The sequence below is a fragment of the Anticarsia gemmatalis genome, chromosome 15, assembly GCF_050436995.1.
Source record: "Anticarsia gemmatalis isolate Benzon Research Colony breed Stoneville strain chromosome 15, ilAntGemm2 primary, whole genome shotgun sequence".
Lineage (NCBI taxonomy): Eukaryota > Metazoa > Arthropoda > Insecta > Lepidoptera > Erebidae > Anticarsia > Anticarsia gemmatalis.
This window is the reverse complement of record NC_134759.1, coordinates 1,312,111-1,334,578: the sequence shown is the minus strand read 5'-3', so window position 1 is coordinate 1,334,578 and position 22,468 is coordinate 1,312,111. Positions and strand designations below refer to the sequence as shown.

General features: G+C 35.7%; 2 protein-coding genes across 3 annotated transcripts in view; one reads left to right on the top strand and one right to left on the bottom strand.

Moving 5' to 3' along the window:
* Window positions 1-389: 389 nt before the first annotated feature.
* Dpm3 (Dolichyl-phosphate mannosyltransferase subunit 3) lies at window positions 390-999 on the bottom strand. Its single transcript, XM_076123249.1, has 2 exons — window positions 863-999; window positions 390-759 (listed from the first exon to the last, which is right to left on the bottom strand). Exon 2 carries the CDS (start codon window positions 753-755, stop codon window positions 477-479), a length of 279 nt encoding a protein of 92 aa, XP_075979364.1. The 5' UTR covers window positions 756-759; window positions 863-999; the 3' UTR covers window positions 390-476.
* Window positions 1,000-1,280: 281 nt separating this feature from the next.
* Window positions 1,281-22,468, top strand: part of Pi3K59F (phosphatidylinositol 3-kinase 59F) — a 30,612-nt gene continuing 9,424 nt past the window's right edge. Inside the window, exons 1-11 of one of the 2 annotated variants that reach the window (XM_076123191.1) lie at window positions 1,281-1,440; window positions 3,839-4,027; window positions 5,473-5,629; window positions 10,167-10,304; window positions 15,024-15,146; window positions 15,702-15,797; window positions 17,881-18,053; window positions 18,532-18,599; window positions 19,882-19,987; window positions 20,575-20,681; window positions 21,396-21,509. In XM_076123191.1, coding sequence (XP_075979306.1) covers window positions 1,370-1,440; window positions 3,839-4,027; window positions 5,473-5,629; window positions 10,167-10,304; window positions 15,024-15,146; window positions 15,702-15,797; window positions 17,881-18,053; window positions 18,532-18,599; window positions 19,882-19,987; window positions 20,575-20,681; window positions 21,396-21,509 — 1,342 coding nt within the window. In that variant the 5' untranslated portion in view covers window positions 1,281-1,369. Of the gene's footprint in view, window positions 1,441-3,838; window positions 4,028-5,472; window positions 5,630-10,166; window positions 10,305-14,119; window positions 14,270-15,023; window positions 15,147-15,701; window positions 15,798-17,880; window positions 18,054-18,531; window positions 18,600-19,881; window positions 19,988-20,574; window positions 20,682-21,395; window positions 21,510-22,468 lie in introns of those variants that run through there. The other variant, XM_076123193.1, reaches the window with a different exon arrangement.

Sequence of the window (22,468 nt, the reverse complement as noted above, 5' to 3'; positions counted from 1 at the left end):
GTTTTCATAGTCACCACACCTCAGTCTGTATGTGGGTTTGAATCCCAACAAATATTTGCATGATGGAGTATAAAAACAGATGTTTATGAGTGTATTTACTGTAAAAGCATGTTTATCAATTGAACATTCTAGACTTGCCAGACTAGGGAAGTAAGCTGAAGCTAATCAGACAAATTTACAAAAAAAAATAACTGGATTAGTATAAATAACACTGTAAGTTCTTAGTAAAAACTAAACCATCTGAAAAAAGGTCTAAAAGAAAAGAGTAGGTACATGAGGATTAGTAAATGTATGGCTTCTCTGTACATTGTTGTTTGTGGGAAATCTTCACTACAAAGTATAAACAAATCATAATGTTTTACTGGGTGTTGCTATATAAATAAAATACATTTTAAAATATTATAAACTATATAATAATAATTATTAAAAAGTTATACTTATATAAGGTACAAAATGTTATTTAACTGGAATGTAATTCACCACCTCAGTCCCTTCTCATGTAAATCCTTTTTAGCCTCTTTTATCTCTTCTTGCAACTCTTTGGCCGCTTCTTCACAGTTATTGAATGTTAGTACTCGGTATAGGACTACAGTTGCCGCATACAAACCGAATAGGAACACAAATATTATCGGAGACACAATAATCAGCGTCATGTTTTGCTCAATCAATGGGTGCTTCACATAGCCTCCGATCAATGAATACCAGACCGCAAACAATGCTGAAAGCACCGAAATCCATTCTAGCAGCTTAGTCATGGCGCTGTAATACAAAGAAACACCAAAATTAATGTAAAATAAACACTGTTGCAGATGATGAAACACTTGGCATTTGTGACGCAAAGATACAATGTTGGTACAATTACCTGAACTACTATGTGCAGAGTACAAAGCAATAATGAAATAGACGTTATATATTCAGGACTTTAGGGGGCATATAAGATATTTATTTATGATTTTATGCGGCACAACACATCACCAAAGAAAACGTGTTTGACATTGACTGACAACACTGACAGACATCATAGGTGACATCTATAACTTCGTTCAGAAGTAGTCCGGCCGTTCAGCACTGCTTATTCCTAATATTGTTAATAGAATGTTGTTAAAAAAAATATAAACATTGTAAATAGTTAAACAAAATTATTCTATTGGTAATAAAAAATAAATACTGCGGTCGGTAGAATCCTAGTTTTGAGAATATTCAACAGAATAATTCGGTAACTAAAAAGCCCTTGCGCCATACCTCATTAAATGTCGAGCAAAATAACCAAGAGACATTTGACAATTATTGACATTTCTGTGAAAAACGCATCAACACAAACAGCTGATAAAATAGTAGTGTTTCTTTTGTGATTAAAATTTAACCCAAAATGAACGAAATTGACGATAAATTCTACTACGTGTATAGTTCTTGTTTAAGCCATAAAGTAGAGATAAAAATGTAAGTATATTATCCTTTGTCTTTCTTCGTTGTACTAAATTACGTGTTTAACAAAATTCCTTTAGGTTTTGTCTTGCGAAATTGTGACTGTCTTAATTTGTTTCATTTCTTTAACGCTTCGTTGGATATTGCATGACTTAGTACCGAAAAGAAACTCGGATTACCACACACAATACAACATCTTTATTATAATGACTTTCTCCATTTTACTGTTGATAACTTTATCATGTAACGGATTTTTAATGTGATAAACTATATACGTTAATTTGAATATGATCTTAGGTATTATTAAATGAAGATTTGACGATTTGACCCATATTTTTATTATAAACCTATGTTTGTCTTCTGGTGACATTGGGTGTCATATTTTTTATCAAGTTCTCAAGTATTCATGATTGATATTGTAACTGGCATGTGTTAATTGTTTACTATACACTCAGATACTGGACAATTATACTGATAAACACTTATGGTATATAAGTATAAAAAATACCTATTTATTTGGTGGTAAATGGTTTTCCAATTTTTTTTTTAAATATTTTAATATAATATAGACAAATAAGACAAACCCAATTTTGTCCTACATAGGAAAAATATCCATAATCCCTAGTTAACAATACACCACTTGCATATCCATACTTCTCATGCACAAGTTAGAATTAATTTTAATAAAAGTACAAGTTCAATTAATTTAATGATTTATCAAATTATTTTCTTATTAATTAATTAAATAAGTCATTAAAAACCAAAATCTAGTTATGCTGAGGGATACAACTGTGGCATCATTTCCTATCTATCTATATCTAAATGTGTAGCTATATACCAATTTATATGACTAATTTGATTGCCTTATTATTATAAATAACTTCGTTGCATTCGATTTTATTTTATTTTATTATTTAAAGGAAAACTTACAGCTAACCAGTATGAATACAATATCAACCTAGACTCAGGCCATTTCAAACATGAAGACTAACCCCTGGTTTCTGAGGTACATTCAGCAGTAGTTTATACATTTAGTGGTAGTTTATCTATTCAATAGTGTCAAAACTCATATATAGAAACTCTATTGCATAGATAAACTACCACTAAAGGTACTCAGAAACCAGTGGTTAGTCATGTTTTTTTATCAGAGTCTTTCCTTTGCACTTACACATTGTCACATTTCTATGAATGTTTTGATTATGACATAGTTCACATATTTGTAACGGCCTGAGTATAGTTATATAGTGCAGAAATCTATAAGTTAACTTATATAGAACATGTTTACTGGGTGTGGCTCTCAATCGTGATCTTAGGGCATAGAGGCTATCTGTGATGTATGTCATAGTTCTTTATGTCGTAATTATAGATCCCCAGCAAGACTTTCTAACATAACTAGTGTATATGATGTTTATTTATGATATCATAGTTCATAGCAAGAAGTTATGCAAGTGATTCTGTTTTGCATAGATATTGGTTAATGTAGAAGATGTTTGATATATGAGGTTAAATATTTTATGTACTGTATAAACTATACAGGATGTTGTGAAATATACTGTCTAGTTATTTAATATATTAACATTTTGCTATTATGAGTTCTTTTGTTTCACCTTTTTCTATAAGATATAAACATATTAGATACTCAAATTAATCATTTTATTTACTTGATTTTTTATAAACTTTTCCTCTTATCACACAAAATCTGCCACCAAATTTTAAGAATCTTTACTCATAGAAATATAAGAAATAAAAGCACAGTAACTTTTTATAATCTTTATAAAATTCAGAAAATTTGAAGGAATAAATAAGTTGTTTTTTTAAATACGATCTGTACCATGCTCATAGACGAAGTCACACCTGTCAAACCTGAATAAGAATGTAGTATATTGAGAAATCAAATGAATTTATTAAAGGGCGACTTTTAAAACCTGTTTAACTTAACCTGTGAAATATTTGCCCAACTGGTTGACACCAATATATTCAAGGACACATTTGGATTTAACTAATACAATTTTAAATAAAACTGTCACTCTTACTTACGTATTTTGAAAATGGCATAAAAAATCCATGTTAAGCTTCTTTTTTAGAGATCGTATTATTTCCCTAGATGTCCCTATGACGAGTGCCTATGTTCAGGTACCCGTCTAAATTATTTCAAGTCATTTTTTAATCCATCCCAATTAAGGGTTCTTTTCCCCTTAAAGCCCGACTTTCACCGCGAGCGGAACTTACTTATTAACGACTTTGTATGCAAAGCAATCGCAAACTGCATACTTTGGAATTCTATTTTAGTGGAAATACAAGTATGCATTTTGTGCTTGCTACTTCCAGAAGCTTTCCACCTTGAATTTCCAACTCTTTTTAACTGCCATACAGCCAACTGGCAACTACTATTATCCTTCTAATTATTTTTCAGTGGCACGCTAGAAGGAAAGCGCGCCAAACCGGAATATGACAAGCTACTCTCGGATCCCATGCTGAAGTTCTCCGGCCTGTACCAGGAGGGTTGTTCAGATTTATACGTGACCTGCCAGATCCTGAGCGATGCAGTGCCTCTCGCGTTGCCTGTTACCACGTCTTATAAGGCTTTCACTAATCGATGGAAGTAAGTTTCAAATAATTCACGAAACTTAGTTCGTAATTAAGGTTTCAATAAGCTGTTGTTAGTTAGAGATAGATAGGGTATAGTCTAGTTGTTAGTTTGAATTGATTATATGTGTTGATCCCGAGTAATTTAGGTCAAATAAAGATCCCTGCTCTTTAACTTTGCTCAATTTTATCGAAATCGGTTCAAGTTCTTTTGCCTTGAAATCGTAACAAAGACACATTTTTGCTTGAAATATGAGTGCATTGAGTTGCTGCAAGTACTATTCATAGATGTGTAAAAGTGGGTCCATAGTCATTCTGACCAGATAATTCTCATTGACGAACTATTGTATAAACCATTCTCTTAGTCTCTAAATACAGGCAAGTGCATAAAAATATTAATGCTTGTTGCTAATTGCAGTGGAATGCAAAAAAATGGTGTCACACGTCATATTATTATGATCATATCACTTGTGTCAACTGTCTGCCTGATAATAAATAAATAATGGTTCTTGATAACTGTAACTTTGACAAACATAAATATATATGTTACTGTAAAAGCCCGAACTGTGGCAAATCCTAAGATTTACCGGTAAAACCTAAGATTTACCAACTCTCAATGGTAAAAGTCCGAACAAGCCGGAGTTTAAAAACTATGTTACGGTATATAAAAAAATCCTCCTTCATAACTATGTTTATAACTATTTCAAGGTATAATTATATACTGTGACATAGTTATAAAGAAGGAGTTTTGGGCACAGCGACATGGGTAGGTTAGGTTAGAAGGCTAAGGTGGGAGCTTCGCTTCGCTCGCTCCCACCTTAGCCTTCGTGGTTATTTTTTTTTAACCACCCAGTAGGAGGAGCCCCGCGAAGCGGGGCTCCGGCGACATCTCGACATCATCAAGTGAATATAGGTAAAAGTTCGAAATAAAAGAATTGTTCGGACTTTTACCATTGCGAGTTGGTAAATCTTAGGTTATACCGGAAAATCTTAGGATTTACCACCGTTCGGGCTTTTACAGTAACATATACATACCATACATATTTAACCCATTCTCCGGTACCAACCCATTCTTAGCATTCTTTTAAAAACTGTTTAAAATTTTCATTTAGTATGCAGAGTAACTATTTCGAGTGAATACAATCATTACAGCCCATTTTTAATTCACCCTCAACAGTAACTTAAAAGATTTGGGACCACTTCTCCTGAAATCTTTGCGGAACTCATAGCTCACACTCACCGTACTGTAAACGATCAGTGGGTTTAGCAATCATAGCGCGGATGTACTTTTGATGGGTGCAAACTTTACTCTACTATAGTATTGGACACGTAAAAAATCTATCCAGGTTGTTGTAAATAGATATCAGTAGCTAGGTCAAAAGCTTTGGCATGATATTGACCACTAATCATACGAAAAATGAATAAGTTTTCTAAAAACCAACAAATCTATTTTTTGTCCAGTTGGAACGAGTGGGTGACATTGCCGGTGTTCTTCAGCGACTTGCCTCGTAACGCGACTCTTGCGATGACCATCTACGACTGCGCCGGACCTGGCAAGGTGATGGTCGTCGGTGGCACTACTATCTCGCTGTTTGGCAAACATGGCATGTTGAGACAGGTTAGTTTAAAACTACGTTAGTTTTGAAAGTATATCTATAAGTTTATTTGAAAAATTACCTAATTATTTTTTATGGATTTTCGTTTGACCAGGCTAACCTTCTATGCGTAAAAAAAATATTTTTGAAATTGAATTGCTTCTTCTTTGTTACATGGAACATGGATTCATAAATTATTATCTATTTATTACAAGATACTTTAAACAAACCCAAAGAACGCTATAATAAAAAAAAATTTTTTTGATACTGCTTTTGGATTCCCAAAATATCCGAGTTAATTCAATCTACGAACATCGACATAGTGGTAATGTTAAGGCGACTGAATTAAACTTTTGCGCTACGCACCAACAAAATACCCACTCGAGTTAACTTTTAACAAATAAACCTCACAAATACATCAAAATTTAAACCTCATTTTATTGGCCCAGTATTGCCATACATTATTCCAAAGTTCATAAATAATTCATCAAAGCAAATTCAAATACAATTTTTATCTTCCAAGTACGATCTTGCTTGTTGTAAATGTTATAAGCTTTCGATACACTAAACTGTGTGAATACACGCGACGCCTCACGGTCGCGGGTTCGATGTCCGGTAGACGTATTCTTGGCATTGATCGTATGTATTATAATTTACATGTTGCAAACCAGGCCACGGTCTTAACCGCATTGGAAAATATAAACTCCTTTGCAAAAAAAACGGGCGGGTTTGATTTTTTAACATTATTGGTAATAATTTAGTTCTTCAGAGGTTTTAATAGCCAAACTATGTTACTGGCACTTAATAAAGAGTCTGGGTATGAAAAAAAGTTCATTCCAAATTCAAAACTTTTGTTTTTTAAATTATTAATCCCTTTTTCATTTTGTGACACTTTTCGCGGGTTTGCGGTTAAAAGGTTATCAAGCAACTAAAAGTAACTTTTCGTTATTTTTAGTACAACAATTTATGTTTATCGCATATTTCTACCTTATTGTGACTTAAAACAGATATCTTTGTGTCTATCGTAATGGCAGAAAAAGCAATAAGAGCTAGTAAAATTATAGCGCTGCTGGAAGAGGGGTGTAGCCAATGTTACGTCTCACAGCGGTTAAACGTGAGTCGTTCAACCGTACAAAGAACCTGGACTCGATACCAAGAGACAGGTTCCGTTCAGAGAAGGCAAGGTTCTGGGAGAAAACGTTGCACACAGCCGCGAGACGATCGCTTTTTAGTGACTCAGGCGCTGAGGAACCGCAAATGCGTTACATAGACCTCAAAAGAAACCTTGAAGAGGTACGAGGAGCACAAGTTAGCCTATGGACTGTGAGGAGAAGACTTTTAGCTGCTGATATACGTAGTCGACGACCAGCGCGGGCCCCCAAGTTACTCCGTGAGCACCGGATTGCGCGGTTGAGGTTCGCTAGAAATTGCCTATCTTGGACACCAGGTAACTGGAGTAGTGTACTCTTCTCCGATGAGGCTCGAATTTGTCTGCATGGTGAGGACCGACGTCGGCGAGTGTTACGAAGACCAGGGGAACGCTATGCCGATGTGTGTTTCGAAGAAATCACCCCTTATGGTGGAGGGTCCGTTATGTTTTGGGCGGGCGTAACTTCCAACTATCGTACCGAGATAGTATTCATAGAAAATGGCTCACTAAATGCGCATAGGTACATAACAGAAATCCTTTCTCAAAATGCACAACCCGCACTGACTGTAATTGGTGAAGATGCCATTTACATGGACGATAATGCTCGGGCCCACCGTTCTGGCGACGTAGATGCTTATATGCAAGAGGTCGGTATTCGTCGTTTGGATTGGCCAGCGCGGAGCCCCGACCTTAACCCCATTGAGCACGTTTGGGACCTCCTAAAAAGGCGAGTACGATCTGTTCAACTACCTCCACAAAACATCAGAGAGCTTAAACGTGTAATCTCGACTGAGTGGGAACACATTCCACAGGACACCATCAAAAGCCTGGTGGGAAGCATGCCAAGACGATTACATGCCGTAATCGCTGCAAGAGGAGGTCATACTCGTTATTAATTTTTATTTTTTAATGTCTCTTTTATTAAAATACCATAAAAATACTCGTAGTCTTAATTTCATTATACCCATAAAAATGTCCATTTTAACACGGCTCTCTGTTTACATTGACTAAAACACCGATACCAGGATAAAAGTGTTAAAAAACTAGATTCTCATTGATAATAAGAAATTTCTAGTCATCCAAGCTAATGACATACTAACAATATAATAATATTTACCCATAGAAAAGCTAAGGTAAAGTGTGTGTGTAAGGTGCCCGTTTTTTTTGCAAAGGAGTGTATATTGATAATATTGATTTATGAATATAATTGCTTGATAAAATATACTTTTTATACTTAGTGGTTAAAATGTTACCACATTTAAAGCATCAGGTAATAGGGGCCCCATCAGTTATCATTGTAGTACTGTGACATTGGGACTCTTAGAAAATTATGAGCTACTATGATAAGCTATTTATGCCTTGATGCATTAAGTCCGCCTATTTACCACTACAGTACATGAAGTTTAAATAAATAAATAAATAATGGAATGAAGGATAAAACAAAGAAAACTGGATCCGCTAACAAACGTCTCAATCTTCTACTTGTCTTGAAGTCGTTTATGTATGCTGAGTGCCAATTCTAGTTCAATTGCGTGGCATTGTACAGAACAAAACAATATTTTTATAACTTCTACTTTTTTTTTGCAGGGGGGCTATTGTGTATCTTAGTTGACAAATAATGGACGTCAATATATGTATGACATCCGCTTGTAGTACAGTCAGCTCAAAAAGTAGCTGATCATACTCAATCTTTTGAAACCCCATATACTGAAGTGTGCACATTATTCCATGGAAAAAACAATTGATTGAAATGTTTAATTCTAACTCATTCTAACACAGAGGTTTTGGAAATATGAAGTTGTTCAGCTACTTTTGGAGCTGACTGTACCTTGCTGTTTTAAGATAATATACCGGAATATACTGACCCGGCAAACGTAGTATTGCCATGTAAATTTAAAAAAATATATTGTCACTTAGAGGTATGAAAAATAGATGTTGGCCGATTCTCAGACCTTCTTAATATGCTCACAAAATTTCATGAGAATCGGTCAAGCCGTTTCAGAGGAGAATGGCAACGAAAACTGTGACGCGAGAATTTTATATGTTAGATTATCATTTTATGAAAAAGCAATGTACTGCATATTGGCCATCAAATATTTATATAGTGAAACACAATACACCCACAGCTTGTATATTTGTTTATCGAGAAGGCCAACAAAAAATTAATTATTAAGTATTACAAAATTGACTTTTAGTATGAGATAAAATCTATCCATGACATATTGTTGGTCTAAAAAGAGCATAGAAATACGTCTCCTTGTGTTATCTGTTTATCACGTCCTCTAAGCTGGGTTGAGTATAATAAATTAGATGTAATTAGTAATTACTTAGTTGTTAGTACTTTGTTGCTAGGATAGGTTTATTCCATTTATTCAGAATTGCATTTAGTACTAATTTTCTGATGGCAGACTTATAAGTAATGCGTAAAAATGTACTCTAGGTACTTATAAGCGCTACCGCCCTCTTTTCAAGCATATTCTCATTTGATATCTTTAAAAAAATTAATGATAGGGTCAAATCTTATTGAAAACTACATAGATTTTACGAACTACAACTACAGGGCATTCGCTGGAGTAAACGTTAAGAAACATCAAAAAGCCTGAATCAATAAACGATCTCTGGCCTACAAAAAATGGTGGCCAATTTTTTTTATAAACCTGTAGGTATGGGTTTTGGGAAAGATTTGTTTTGGGCACGTGTTAGTAAAATTAAAGGAGTCTACTATATTAATCATTTATCTGAGTTTTTAGCGCTAAGCCTAATATGAGATCATGCTCCAATCTAAAACTAGCCACGGGCTAGCATTGATTACAATCTCAACATAAAAAATAGCCAATAATCTTGAACATTGACCCTCAAAATTTGAATACAAGATGACTATCATCGACTCCTGAGGTCTATCACCTAGACTACCAGTAACTGACTCATAACAACTTGTTTTTTATTTACTTATCTGTCTTATTTATGACCTGTCATAAAGATATCGAGAGAATGCCACTAGCCGATCAGTATTCAGTATTGAATGAGCTTTCGTGTGCAGCGCTTTGCAAAATGATAATTTTGTGTTGAAATAATGTCGCGAATATTGTGTTTGAAATTTTGATTGGATTATTTCTGTAATGGAGTGTGATGTGCTATCTCTTTTGTACGTTAGTTTATTGTGTTAAATTATGTCTACATAATTCATATATTAGTATCAATTTATCAAGTGTCCATTAGCAAACATATTCTTAGTGCAAATTCTTGTTAAAGTAACCCAAATGCTTAATTCAACATTTTTAATAAATCTTAATATCAAAAGAATAATCCTAAAAATAATGGGTAATTCTTCAAGTACATTGAAACTGTGTAAGAAGTGTTATTTAAACTTGGTACTGTGTCTCAAAAAGTTGTGTTTTGATGTGAAAAAGGGCATGTTTGATCTGCGCGTGTGGCCCGGCGTGGAGGGCAGTGAGAAGACGCCAGGGAAGGCTCCTGATAGGGGCAAGGAGCAAATGCAGAGGCTGGCTAAACTCGCCAAGAAGCATAGAAACGGACATATACCTAAGGTAAGAAAAACTTTAATATTTACTACCTAACTCCGCTGAAGTAAAGCAAAAAATATTGTTAATTAATTCTTAAAACCTCGTCCATTAGAAATTCGCGAATATATTGGTAGTTGTTCAACAAAGTATGCATGAATTCGCAAATATTTTTTTTACGTATTCGCCCTTTCTGGACAAGAGTCCTTCAAAATCTGTTGTATCTCTATTCAAGGCATCGTTAAACGGCTACGTTTCAGTATGTGTTTACTGTGCAATTTCAAAATGGTCAAACTAAACTTCACCACTGAAGTAGAAGCAAAATGTGAATTTTCCTTCACACAAAAAACGTAACCGTGCACTTTTACGTACACGTATATGCACGTATACGCGCCCGTTGCATCCGGTCCTACTAATTTTGATACTTACATAGTTATTTGACATGATAATAACATGCTCGGTAAATGCATGACTAATTACAAAAGCAGCGTCTTCGTCATGATATTAAACACATGACTACTTTCTGCAAAATAGACAATTTCGTAATACGTAATCATCATGTTACTACTCTCTTGACATTTGACTTCTTAGTACACTTACCACTGCTTTCAACGGGTTTTTACTTGTTCTTAGATCGTAGTATATTGCCTGTTCATTTGATAAACCCTTGGTATCTATGAGAGAACACTCAATAGTAATGAGTAATTAATATACATACATAATATCGCATCAGTTATACCCGAAGGTTTACGTCATTTACAATGTTAGTCCCAAGTAGTAGGGGGCGAGATTATTGTTATATACCGGGCAAGTTACCAAACTACGGGCTTCTATTGAGAAATATTCAAAAATAAATCAGAAAAGGCCAATAGTACACGGCCTACTGCCCGATCCGGAAATCAGCAGTCGGATGTACTATCGACTGCGGCACAGAGCCAATTTTGCATATTATTATAATCTTTTAAAGGTGAGGTCATTTCTATAACATTATAAATGTTTAAGTTTTTACGTTTGGATCTATAAATATTTATGTAGCCATATAATACTCAAACATGCAAAAACGGCTTAACAAATTTGGATATGCACGCAACTAATACTCGGCTTATACATGAAATGCTAATGACGTACATATATACACTAGCTGACCCGCGCAACTTCGCTTGCGTCACATAAGAGAATCATAATTTTCCCCGTTTTTGTAACATTTTTCACTGGTACTCTGCTCCTATTGGTCGTAGCGTGATGATATATAGCCTATAGCCTTCCTCGATAAATGGGCTATCTAACACTGAAATCATTTTTCAAGCCGAACCAGTAGTTCCTGAGATTAGCGCGTTCAAACGAACAAACAAACAAACTCTTCAGCTTTATAATATTATAGTATAGATACATAATATCACGACTGTTCGAAACCAAAGAACGCCAATTGGCAGGATCATTACAAGAACCTATTTATTACTGGAGATAATCGAAAGAACAAATAGAATTGTACAAATCGATTAAAATAAAATAACTTGGTATTTTTTATTGTCTCAAAATGCGGTTAATTTATTTTAATATAGTTCACAGTTTCTTTAAGTACATACTACTTTTATCTGAATGAATTATAGTGTATTAATATTAAAATGTATTTGTTTATGCATTATTCTCTGCCGTGTTTATAACGTTATCAATTTCTCGAATGCCATTTGTGAGTGCGAATGACTTCTTTATTGGATACAGAACAATACAGTTACTGTTTTAATATGAATACTGCAATAATGTAGTTTTTAATTGCAAATTAAAAACAAAACTCCCGCACTAAGAAATGCTCGTGTGTCGTGGGGACTTTTACAAACATACAAAAAACGGACACAAAGTACAACCAGACCCGAAACAATTATTCTTTTAAAGGTTGTAGTTCTTGATTAGGTGTAGCCATGCGCACACGCAGAATTGAATCGTGAACAATAGACTTTAGCATGGTCTTCAAAAATCTGTACTTTTTCTGCCTCTGTGGAGCGGATAGTGTATACAATTGCCGCCCAAGAGGTGTCGGATTCGAATCCTGGTTCGGACCAAAAAGTATTTTCTGAGTTATTCTGTTGTAACTAAGAGATTAGCCCCCTTTACACACACACACACTATCGCAGGTGAAAGAGCGCGCGTATAAAGGATGTGCAATGGGAAAGACAAGACCACGTGCCGCGCTCATCTGTCCGCGCCCGCGAAGAAAATCGCGAGCGAGGACCGCGCTGCTTTCCCGCGCGTATTCCCGTACGCTCCTAAGAACGTGCGATAAAGTGTGTGTATAAAGGGGGCTATTGTCCATAGCTAGGAAGTTGAGATCGTAGATCTCCGTGCCTCGGAGAACAGGTAAAGCCATCGGTGCTGCGCCTGACCTCTCACTGGTCGTGTGGGTTTCGCCGTCCCATCGGGCTATGAGAGTAAGGGAATAGAGAGTGTACCTGTGTATTGTGCACACACTTGGACACTATAAACAAAGTCCTGCACAGTCGGCTGGTTTCAATGAAATTGGCCGCCGTAGCCGAATATCAGCCAGGAAGACATTATGTATATTATTATTAAGTATCTTAAAATAATATTTTATCCCTTTATCTAGTTAAACAATAGTCCTATCAAACTCACCCATTCCAAGTGTGATTTTGCGATTAAAATTGACCTATACACAGTAGATTATATTATTAGCTATTATGATAGATGGATTAGATGGATTGTAATTACTATTAGCCGCCCGCGACTTCGTCCGCGTGGTAACCCTTCCCGAGTATATTCCGATCCTTCGGGATAAAAGGTAGCCTATGTGTTATTCTTGAGCTACCTACATACCATATTTCATCGTAAACGGTTTAGTAGTATTTGCGTGAAAGAGTAACAAACATCCATACATACTCACAAACTTTCGCATTTATAATACTAGCAGGATAATGTAATCAAATAGCTTAGTCAGTATAAGACAGTAGCGTGGATAGCGTGTGGGTGTACCGGGGGTATGTCCGTCGCGACTGCGTGATGTACTTTGTACCGAGCACAAGATAGGGCTTGATAATACGTCATAACCCTTGGATAAGCCGATTGTAGTATTATATAAATAGTTATGTATGTCTAAATATATATAACTCAAAGGTGACTGACTGACATACTGATCTATCAACGCACAGCACAAACCAGTAGACGGATCAGGCTTAAATTTGGCATGCATTTAGATGTTATGATGCAGGCGTCCGAAAGTAGAGATGATTTTGATCAATTCTGCCCAGAAATTCTGTCCTAAGTCATGGTTTGCCATGCGGACGAAGTCGCGGACAAAAGCCAGTATTTACATTGTATTATGTGTAATAGTCTCCGCTTATTTTAATACTTATTTTTCATAAAACTGCCTCAGTGGCGCGGTCCGTTGTGTAACCTACTGGTTCAATTCCCGATTCGGGCAAACTAAAAAATCTTTTGGTCTTGGTCTAGTCGTTGATTGATATATGTAGATTAATTGATATGTTTTATAGGTGCGCCAACATCCGCATAAGTTGTGGTTGCCTTATGGCGCGCCTACACATACGCGAGTATAATATAAGCATTCTAAAAAAGAGCTTAGTAGCGCAAATAAACACTAATTTGAGAACGATCTTAAATATTTTTGTAATAAGGTGGGTAAAAAAGCAATGAATGTACGAGCGACATTGTGGGCGTAACCTAGTATAAAACAGAAATAATCTCGAATATTTAATTACGGCTTATTTACATAATTGTTTTACATAACACTCGAGATAACGAGATATAACACAGTTATCGATGTGATCTAACATATTATTTATATTCCTCGATACAAGTCGATGCTAGCAAGTATATGGGCCTCACTTCTATAACGATTTAAAACTGGTTTTTTATACTAGAGATATGTTTTAATCAGTTATTAGTTAGTCATGTTTCGTGAGTTATATTGAGTGGTTTTTATTACGTTAATATGTGGTTTAAAATTGTGTTTATAAAATAAGGTACGAACATATAACTGTTAAAATATTTTCTTTTGCCTGCGTCTTCGTGTGTGTAAATTTCCGCGTGAAAAGTATCATATGTATCCAGGCTTTAAGCTATTATTGAATGAAATTTCATTAAAATTCGTGCAGTAGTTTTTCGTGAAAGAGTAATAAACATTCGCACTTATATTATTAGTACCATTAGCAGTGTTGTGCAATTTGCGGTGTTGTTTTAATTCATCTGTATAATTTTTTTACGTTTAGTCGGAAATGTTTAGAAGGTACATTTAAAGTCGACCGCAGCTGTGTTAAATAATAGTAAGAGTTGCTACCCAATGTCAAGGTCTCAGAGCAACTTGTACCTATCATTGAATGGGTGTGGATTGACCGAATTGGTTGATATCCGTTTGAGCGCGAGTATATAGTACTACAGTAGCACAGAATAAGTAATAGTAACAGTAGTTAAATATGTAGCAGGCTCTCATAGCTAGTTGTGCTCACCGGTGAACGATCTGTGGGTTAAGCAACTGTTGGCGCGGTCATTCTACAGATGGTGATCAAGCGCTTATTTAAAATGAAAATAATCTAAATGAAATAATCTTATTAGTTTAATTATAAACAACGTTTAATCATGGATTACTCTAACATTGAGTTCTATTTGACATAGGCTCTAATTCGAGTGTCAGGAATCAGCTAGCATGTCCGAAATAGTAGTTGTTCATAAAAATGTACCTTATGTCCTGAATCATTCAGTTGTGATTGGTTTGTACAGGTGGACTGGCTAGACAGACTGACGTTCAGAGAGATAGAGATGATCAATGAGAAAGAAAAGAGGAGTTCAGACTACATGTACCTCATGGTGGAGTTTCCTACAGTGCAGATTGATGGTATAAATGTAAGTACAGTATTTTTTAAAGAGTGTTTTAGTTAGCTTAGTTACTAATTGTTATGTCGCTTTTTCATGTATCTGACCCTGCCAACTTCGTACCGCATAATAGTCGATTCATTCAATCTCGTTTTACTTGCATTCCTTTAAAATTTTTCTCTTCTTAAGAACCACCTCCGTGTTTAAAGGAATATTATAAAAAAGAAAAACTATTATTTCCACTTAATCCAAATTGTTATGTACATAAATGTTCAGTTTTCATGTACACCTAAAAAACGTATACGGGCGCGCACGTTAATTTATACACAGTACACATACGTATACCTACATCAAATTATAATTCATTTATACGTAATTCGTACACACTTTTATGCTTCTAAAAGCAGTATTTTCGCCTGAGAAAATAAAAGAAAAAATACGTTTGATGTATACATACGGACAAATTGCTTATCAATCGAACAAATATTTTCACATAAATAGCTTTCAAAATCACATTTTCCGCTTTAATAACCTGATAATTAGTTATATTTCCTATTAATATTATTATATTGTTGGTTGTTGCAGCACGCAGTGGTGTATTACGAACAGGATGGTGACGAGATGTATCAGTTCAAAGCACAAGCCGACATCGTTACTGTACCTGACTATGAGATTTTACAGGTAGATTAACTTTTCACAAATATTTTTTAAAACTTTTAATTTAGTTATTTTTAAATAGGAGAAAACGAAATAACATCGCTTCATATGATCCGTAAAGACTTTTCTCTTCGTTACCATTCATTTAACTTGTCATTAATTGATTCAATTTAAATTTAATTATGATAATGTGACTTATTTTTGTTTTGTGGCCATACGTACGATAGACCTAGACTGCTCGAAAACCCTTTGTCATAGCTAAACGACTGTTATATCTAAATTGAAAACGACGGGAACCGTCAACTTACGTGCCCTACAAACCACGAAGACGCTCAGTTCAAATATCACTGTGCGGTCACCCATCTGTAGAATTACTCCGCCAACAGTTATTTAATCCGCTGATCGTTTACCGACCGGTAAACGCAACACATAAAGGAAAAACCAGCTTCTTCTTACTCTCTCAACAAATAAACAAAATCCGTAGTTTTCCGACAGTTACGTGTAGTAAAAATGTTTCATAAATCATATAAAAAATCGATTTGTTCCGCATTCGACCCGCGATGTTTTGCCCCACATGAAGAAATCCGTATTTGCCCTTCATTTTATTCCTGTTTTGCCCCGAATGCCATATTTATTCTTAAATTAAGCTTTTATTCCTGTTTTGCCTCATTTTTCGTTCTTGATTCGCCTCGAATATTTATGAGTTCAGATTTATACTGTTTTAGTACAGACAGCCTAAAAAATCATAAATATTCATTGATATTTTATTACAGCTCTTTGCACACAAACTTATGAGCAGGTACAAAATAAGACAATAGATCGGATCGCAACCCTTTTTTTCAAGACCAGTCAAATGTGGTCAGCCAATCAGGGACATTATCAGTAAGGGTCGGGCGACACATAGCAAAATGTAGGTAATTAGAATCAGTACTCATTCGTTGTTTGTGTGTTTGAGTTAAAGTGCAAAGAGGTGTCTAATTCAAATTGAATTTAGTTAACGTTCATTATTTTATTTTAAGTATTAATTGAAAATGGAAGAACCTTTTCAATCTACATCCCTTACAAACCTATCGTTTATTAAATCAATACGGGGCGACCCTATGCTTCTGTTCGACGGATATGAACACGTAAAAAGGAGAAATAATAAAAATGGTACTATTTCGTCGAGATGTGTAAATAGAAAATGTAAAGGTGGAGTAGTTACCATTTACAATCATGTAAATAGAATATTGCAACACATTTTTTGCAAACCTAATGTGGCAAAAAATTTGATCAAAGAAGAATTGTTTCGTTATAAACAAGAAGCTGCATCTGCGGATGGTAAACCCATCACATCAATTTATAATGAATGCTTAATAAGGATGAAAAACAGAGGTACAGATCTAGTTGAAGTTTTACCAGAATTATCGAAAATTAAAATTGGTCTCTACAATGCGAGAAACAAATTTCAAAATTTTAAAAAGTCAACGTCTAACGCCTCTGAGGTTCAAATACCTAAGGCTTATGGAGACTTTTTACTTTTTGACTACGGGTATAATAAAACAAGAATATTGGCATTTGCTGATCAAGAAATCAGAAAATATATACAAAATATAGAACATTATCGGAGATGGCACTTTTAAATGTACTGTTAAACCATTCAAAAAGTTATATATAATTTATGGAGACCTCGGCAGCACTCGGGAGAACATACATGTTGTACCATTAATTTACATCCTATTAATGGATAAAAAAGAAACAACATACCTACACAATTCCTTGATATTATTGATAAATTAAACCCAGACATAACAAACTGTCGCATTAGCCATAAGACAATTAGATAGAATCAATTTGTGTGCCTACCATACTCTTTTCAAGTGGGGCAAAACAAGAATCAAATTTAACATGGGGCGAAAAAGGATTTTTTTGGAATGTGAGGCGAACGAGTGAGGCGAATGCGGAACAAATCAAAAAATCAGGTTTTCGGCCAGCATTTTTTCTTTACTTTGACCCTAGGTGGGATTCGAACCCACCACTCGGGGCTCTATGGTTATTGTGGCGAGGCGACCACGTTAATCACTGCGCCAAGCGTACAACACCGGTTCTTAACTTTACTTTTGTCCAGGAAAATCTAGTAGAGAGCAAGCAGCACCGGCTGGCCCGCTCGCTGCGCTCGGGCGTGTCGGGGCGCGACGCCAAGCCCACGGCCGCCGAGCGCGACCAGCTGGCCGCGCTCGTGGCCGCGCCGCCCGCCCGCACCCTCACCGCCACCGACCAGGACCTGCTGTGGAAGTTCCGGTACTAATACATTACTAGCTTTTGTTCACGTGGTTTGTGACTTAAAACAGAATTTTCATACAAACATTCATCCCCTATTTTATCCTCTTGGGGGTAGATTCGATCAAAATCCTTTAAGCGGAGACCTACGTCATAACATCTATGTGCATCCCAAATTTTAGCCCGATCCGTCTAGCGGTTTGCATTGTACGTTGATAGATTCCTATCCCCCGGTTTCTGAGGTACATTTAGCGGTAGTTTATCTATTCAATAGCATTATTTTAAATAAGTTTAAACTCAGAAACTGGAGGTAAGTCAATCAGACACTTTTGAGTTATATCTATTTAGTTTGCTTGGAGGAAATGTTTTTAATTTTAAATATAATTATAACTGCGTCCAAAGATATTTAATGTAACATTACGGGCTACTTTTTTACCATTGTCGATGCCTACTGTCTTAAAACTTAATAGCTAATTAACAAATAATATATTTATTACAGATTCTACCTATCATCTCATCGCAGAGCGTTGACTAAATTCTTAGAATGTGTCAACTGGAACAGGCCAGGTATGTAATACTTTAAACCTACCACACTATCAAACTAATTATAATATTGCCCTCCCGACAGCTCGGCCATGACAGGCAATAACAATCTAACTGAAATCGCAAGACTATGCTTATAGAGGCCAATAAGTAAAGAAGGCAGGCGCAGTTCGGGAATAGTCCCCAACTATTATAGGACCTATTAACGTATCCTACGACACAAACGTGCCGCAACCACCTCATCTTCCTCTGGCACTTTTATCTGTTGTAAATGTGGTCGCGGTTGCCACTCCCGCATGGGCCTTTTGAGCCACGAGCGGGGGTGCACTAATTCTTCCTGACGCCACCTTAATCATCTGCAATAGATGTGTTTAGGTTAATGATGATGATTATCGGACCTATGGTAGTCGAGGCAGTATGGATATAAAGCATTCAATGAATGCACACAATAATTCTTAATTTATTGGACCACATCATAAAAGCACGGGATCATATTTTTTCGCTGCACCATGATTTTCTGTTAATTACAATTTTCATTAGTTAAAACGAAATGTGTTGTACGGTTGTACCCTAATTTTGTGTTCGTTGTATTCAAATCGCATAATATCTAGTAAATAAGAATATAGTAAGAAATGTCAAGTGGTACAGTTTAATAAGGATTAACAATAGCTACGTTACTTTTATCTAAATTAGCGTAACTAAGACTAATGTAAATATAACAAACGGATTATTGTATCACGTTATGTGCAAATGTGCAATACTACTTTTAGAGAACTAATTCCTGCCCGCGATTTCGTCCGCGTGGAAAGTACGCGGGGTAAAAAGTAGACTATGTGTTTATGTATGTTATACGCTATCAGTGTATCAAATTTCTTAAAAATCTGTCCAGTAGTTTTTTCGTGAAAGAGTAAGAAACATACATACATATTCAATATTTTGCATTTATAATATTTCTAGTAGTAACAGATAAGGACATATTATTTAATGTCAATGTTTTGTGTGTATTTTCCATAAAACTAAACGAAAATTCGCCGAAACACAGACAAATTCTCTACTACTATCAACTATCGACAACCGAGCTATCAAGAAGTTTTGTAGAAACATCTGATCAGCGCCTCTAACAGACGGTATAGACACCATTTTAGAAGCACGTTTTATGTGTCAAATTCTCGATACTCGTTTATACCGAGTACCGACTGTAGAGAATCGCCTGTTAATTTTATCACCTTTAACCTGTTAACATCGTACCATGAAAAATGCTGGACCTAAAATGATGAGGTTTAAATATGCATGTGTTGTTGTCCAGGCGAGGTTCGCCAGGCGCTGGCCATGATGAAGCAGTGGGCGCCGATGGACGTGGAAGATGCACTGGAACTATTGACACCCAAGTTCACACATCCGGCTGTTAGGAAGTAAGATTTAATGTCCTTTAAGAGATTACCACCCTCTAACAATAAGAAATCTAGCATTTCAATCTTTGTGTGATGAGCACAAGTATTTGTTCTGAGCCTGGTTTTAAATTTATCCATATAAGTATATATATAAAAGTATATAAGTATGTTTATCAGTTATTTGGTTACCATAGTACAAGCTCTGCTTAGTTTGGAATCAAACGACCGTGTGTGAGTTTTCCAAATTTTTTTTTTTTATTTCAATAACAGTAATACAATTTTTTATTGTATTTTGTTATTTATCATTTGTTTTTGGGCTGGCTACCGCCCTCCACGACAAGCTGTAGCACTCATAGGGTACAGTATCGACCTCGTTGGGAACACATGATACAGTAGATAAGTATAAATTACAAAAATCACCAAAAAAAATGATTTTATAAAAATACTTGGATACAGATCGTTTGCATGTTCACCGTTAGTTTATTTAAAAAGCCCCTGTACGTTTGTTCATGGTCTTATCAAAATTATATGTATTTTTTCAATAGCATTAAACATTTATATGTACATATACATATACATGTTTGGAATAACTATGAATATTCTTCCAGATACGCTATCTCTCGTCTAAAGCAGGCCCCGGACGATGACCTGCTGTTATATCTACTACAATTGGTACAAGCGCTCAAGTATGAAGACTTTGCTGAAATACACGACGGTATGTTACATGAAAAATTTAACTTAGTACTGTCCCACTGCTGGGCAAGGGTCTCCTATAATGAGGGAGGGACTAGGCTTTGAGTCCATTACACCAACAAGTGCGGACTTAAAACCCTGCATTCGTCTCTAGGGCTGTATTAAACTAAAGCATGTATTGTAATGTTTTCCTTCATCGATACCTAGTACAGTGATAATCGTTTTGTGCATATATATAACTCAAAAAATCACTACTATGTTATCTCGGGTTCGAAAAAGTAATTGAGGTACCTTGCATGGAAAGCAAATGCATGTTCGTACTATGCGATCTTCAATCTAAAGCCCTTCTCCCATTACGATACGCCCGCGCGACTCTAGTCTCGGAGACTAGTCGCCACGAAGTATCTCACATACATTTGTATGGAGACTACCAGTATCGTAATGTGAGAGTCTCCATACAAATGTATGTGAGATACTTCGTGGCGACTAGTCTCCGAGACTAGAGTCGCGCGGGCGTATCGTAATGGGAGAAGGGCTTAACTGTTATAAAAAACGCTTAAGCATTTAAGGTTTCTTCACGTTTCCTTCATTGTCAGAACAAAATATAATGTTTTGTACACATACATATCTCAAAAAAAGCCTGTTGGCTCGGGTTCGAACCTGAAACCACGAATAATAAAATAGAAAAATATTATTAATAATTATTTATTTGAATAATAATTGTAATGTTTGACAGAATACGCTCGTGTGTGTGGTAAAGAGTCGACAGTGTCGGACCTAGAATGTAAGGACAATCGACTGATGCAGAGTGGACACCGCGGCAGTCAGGCCAGCCTGCTCTCCGCATCAGGTATACATTATGTACTTTTTAACACAGTAGAATTTAAATTATCTTATCTTATCAAGAAGATTTTGTCAACTGGGTAGCTGCCTGGGTTAACGAAAATTTATTAAACTCGTACCTACTCGTAGAAGGTTCATCTAAAATGCTCAGGCTATGTAGCTTTTTTTCGTAAATAGTGTTGAAATTGTAATTATTAGATATAGACTGAAACATTTTATTAAACACTCATTTGATACCAACGAAAATATGACATAGTGGCGTCACTATGTCGTAATTCTATACTAAAATGTGTTTTTGACATTTCATAAAGAGTACTGAGTTGCTGATTTGACTGGTAGGCAACTACCGTATTGTCTTAAAATAATAGTGGTGTTTAAGATTGTTGTCAAGTCAACTTTTTTGATAGTCCCATAATTAATCAATAGAGATGGTATTTAATTTTTTTTAATAAGATCACCATGAATTGCTCTTGTATCGCGGGGACTTTTACAAACAACAGACACAAAGTACAACTATGCCCGGAACAATTATTTGTGGATCGTACAAATAACAATACCGTGTGGGAATCAAACCCTCGACTTCCCGACGCAATGGTAGCAGTGTGTTGACCTAAACCACTGCGACACGGAGGCAGTCATAAATAAAAATATATTTTAGAACATAACATCAGTTTATGTAAGTTACAACATATTTTAAAAAACATGACGTATCGGACGAATGAACACACAACAACCCATAAAAAACCCGGATTTATTAACACCTTTGTCAGCCACGGTCGGCTATACTCGACAAATTAGAACATGCTCACGACGCTTTCGTCGGTTAGTGTAAACAAAAATATAGTGTCGAGTATATAGCCGACCGTGGCGGTCAAAGGGTTAATATAATCCAGGTTTCTTTTAAGGGTTGTTGTGTGTTTATTCGTCCGATACGTCATTTTTTAAATAAACCCCTTTTTCAGTCAG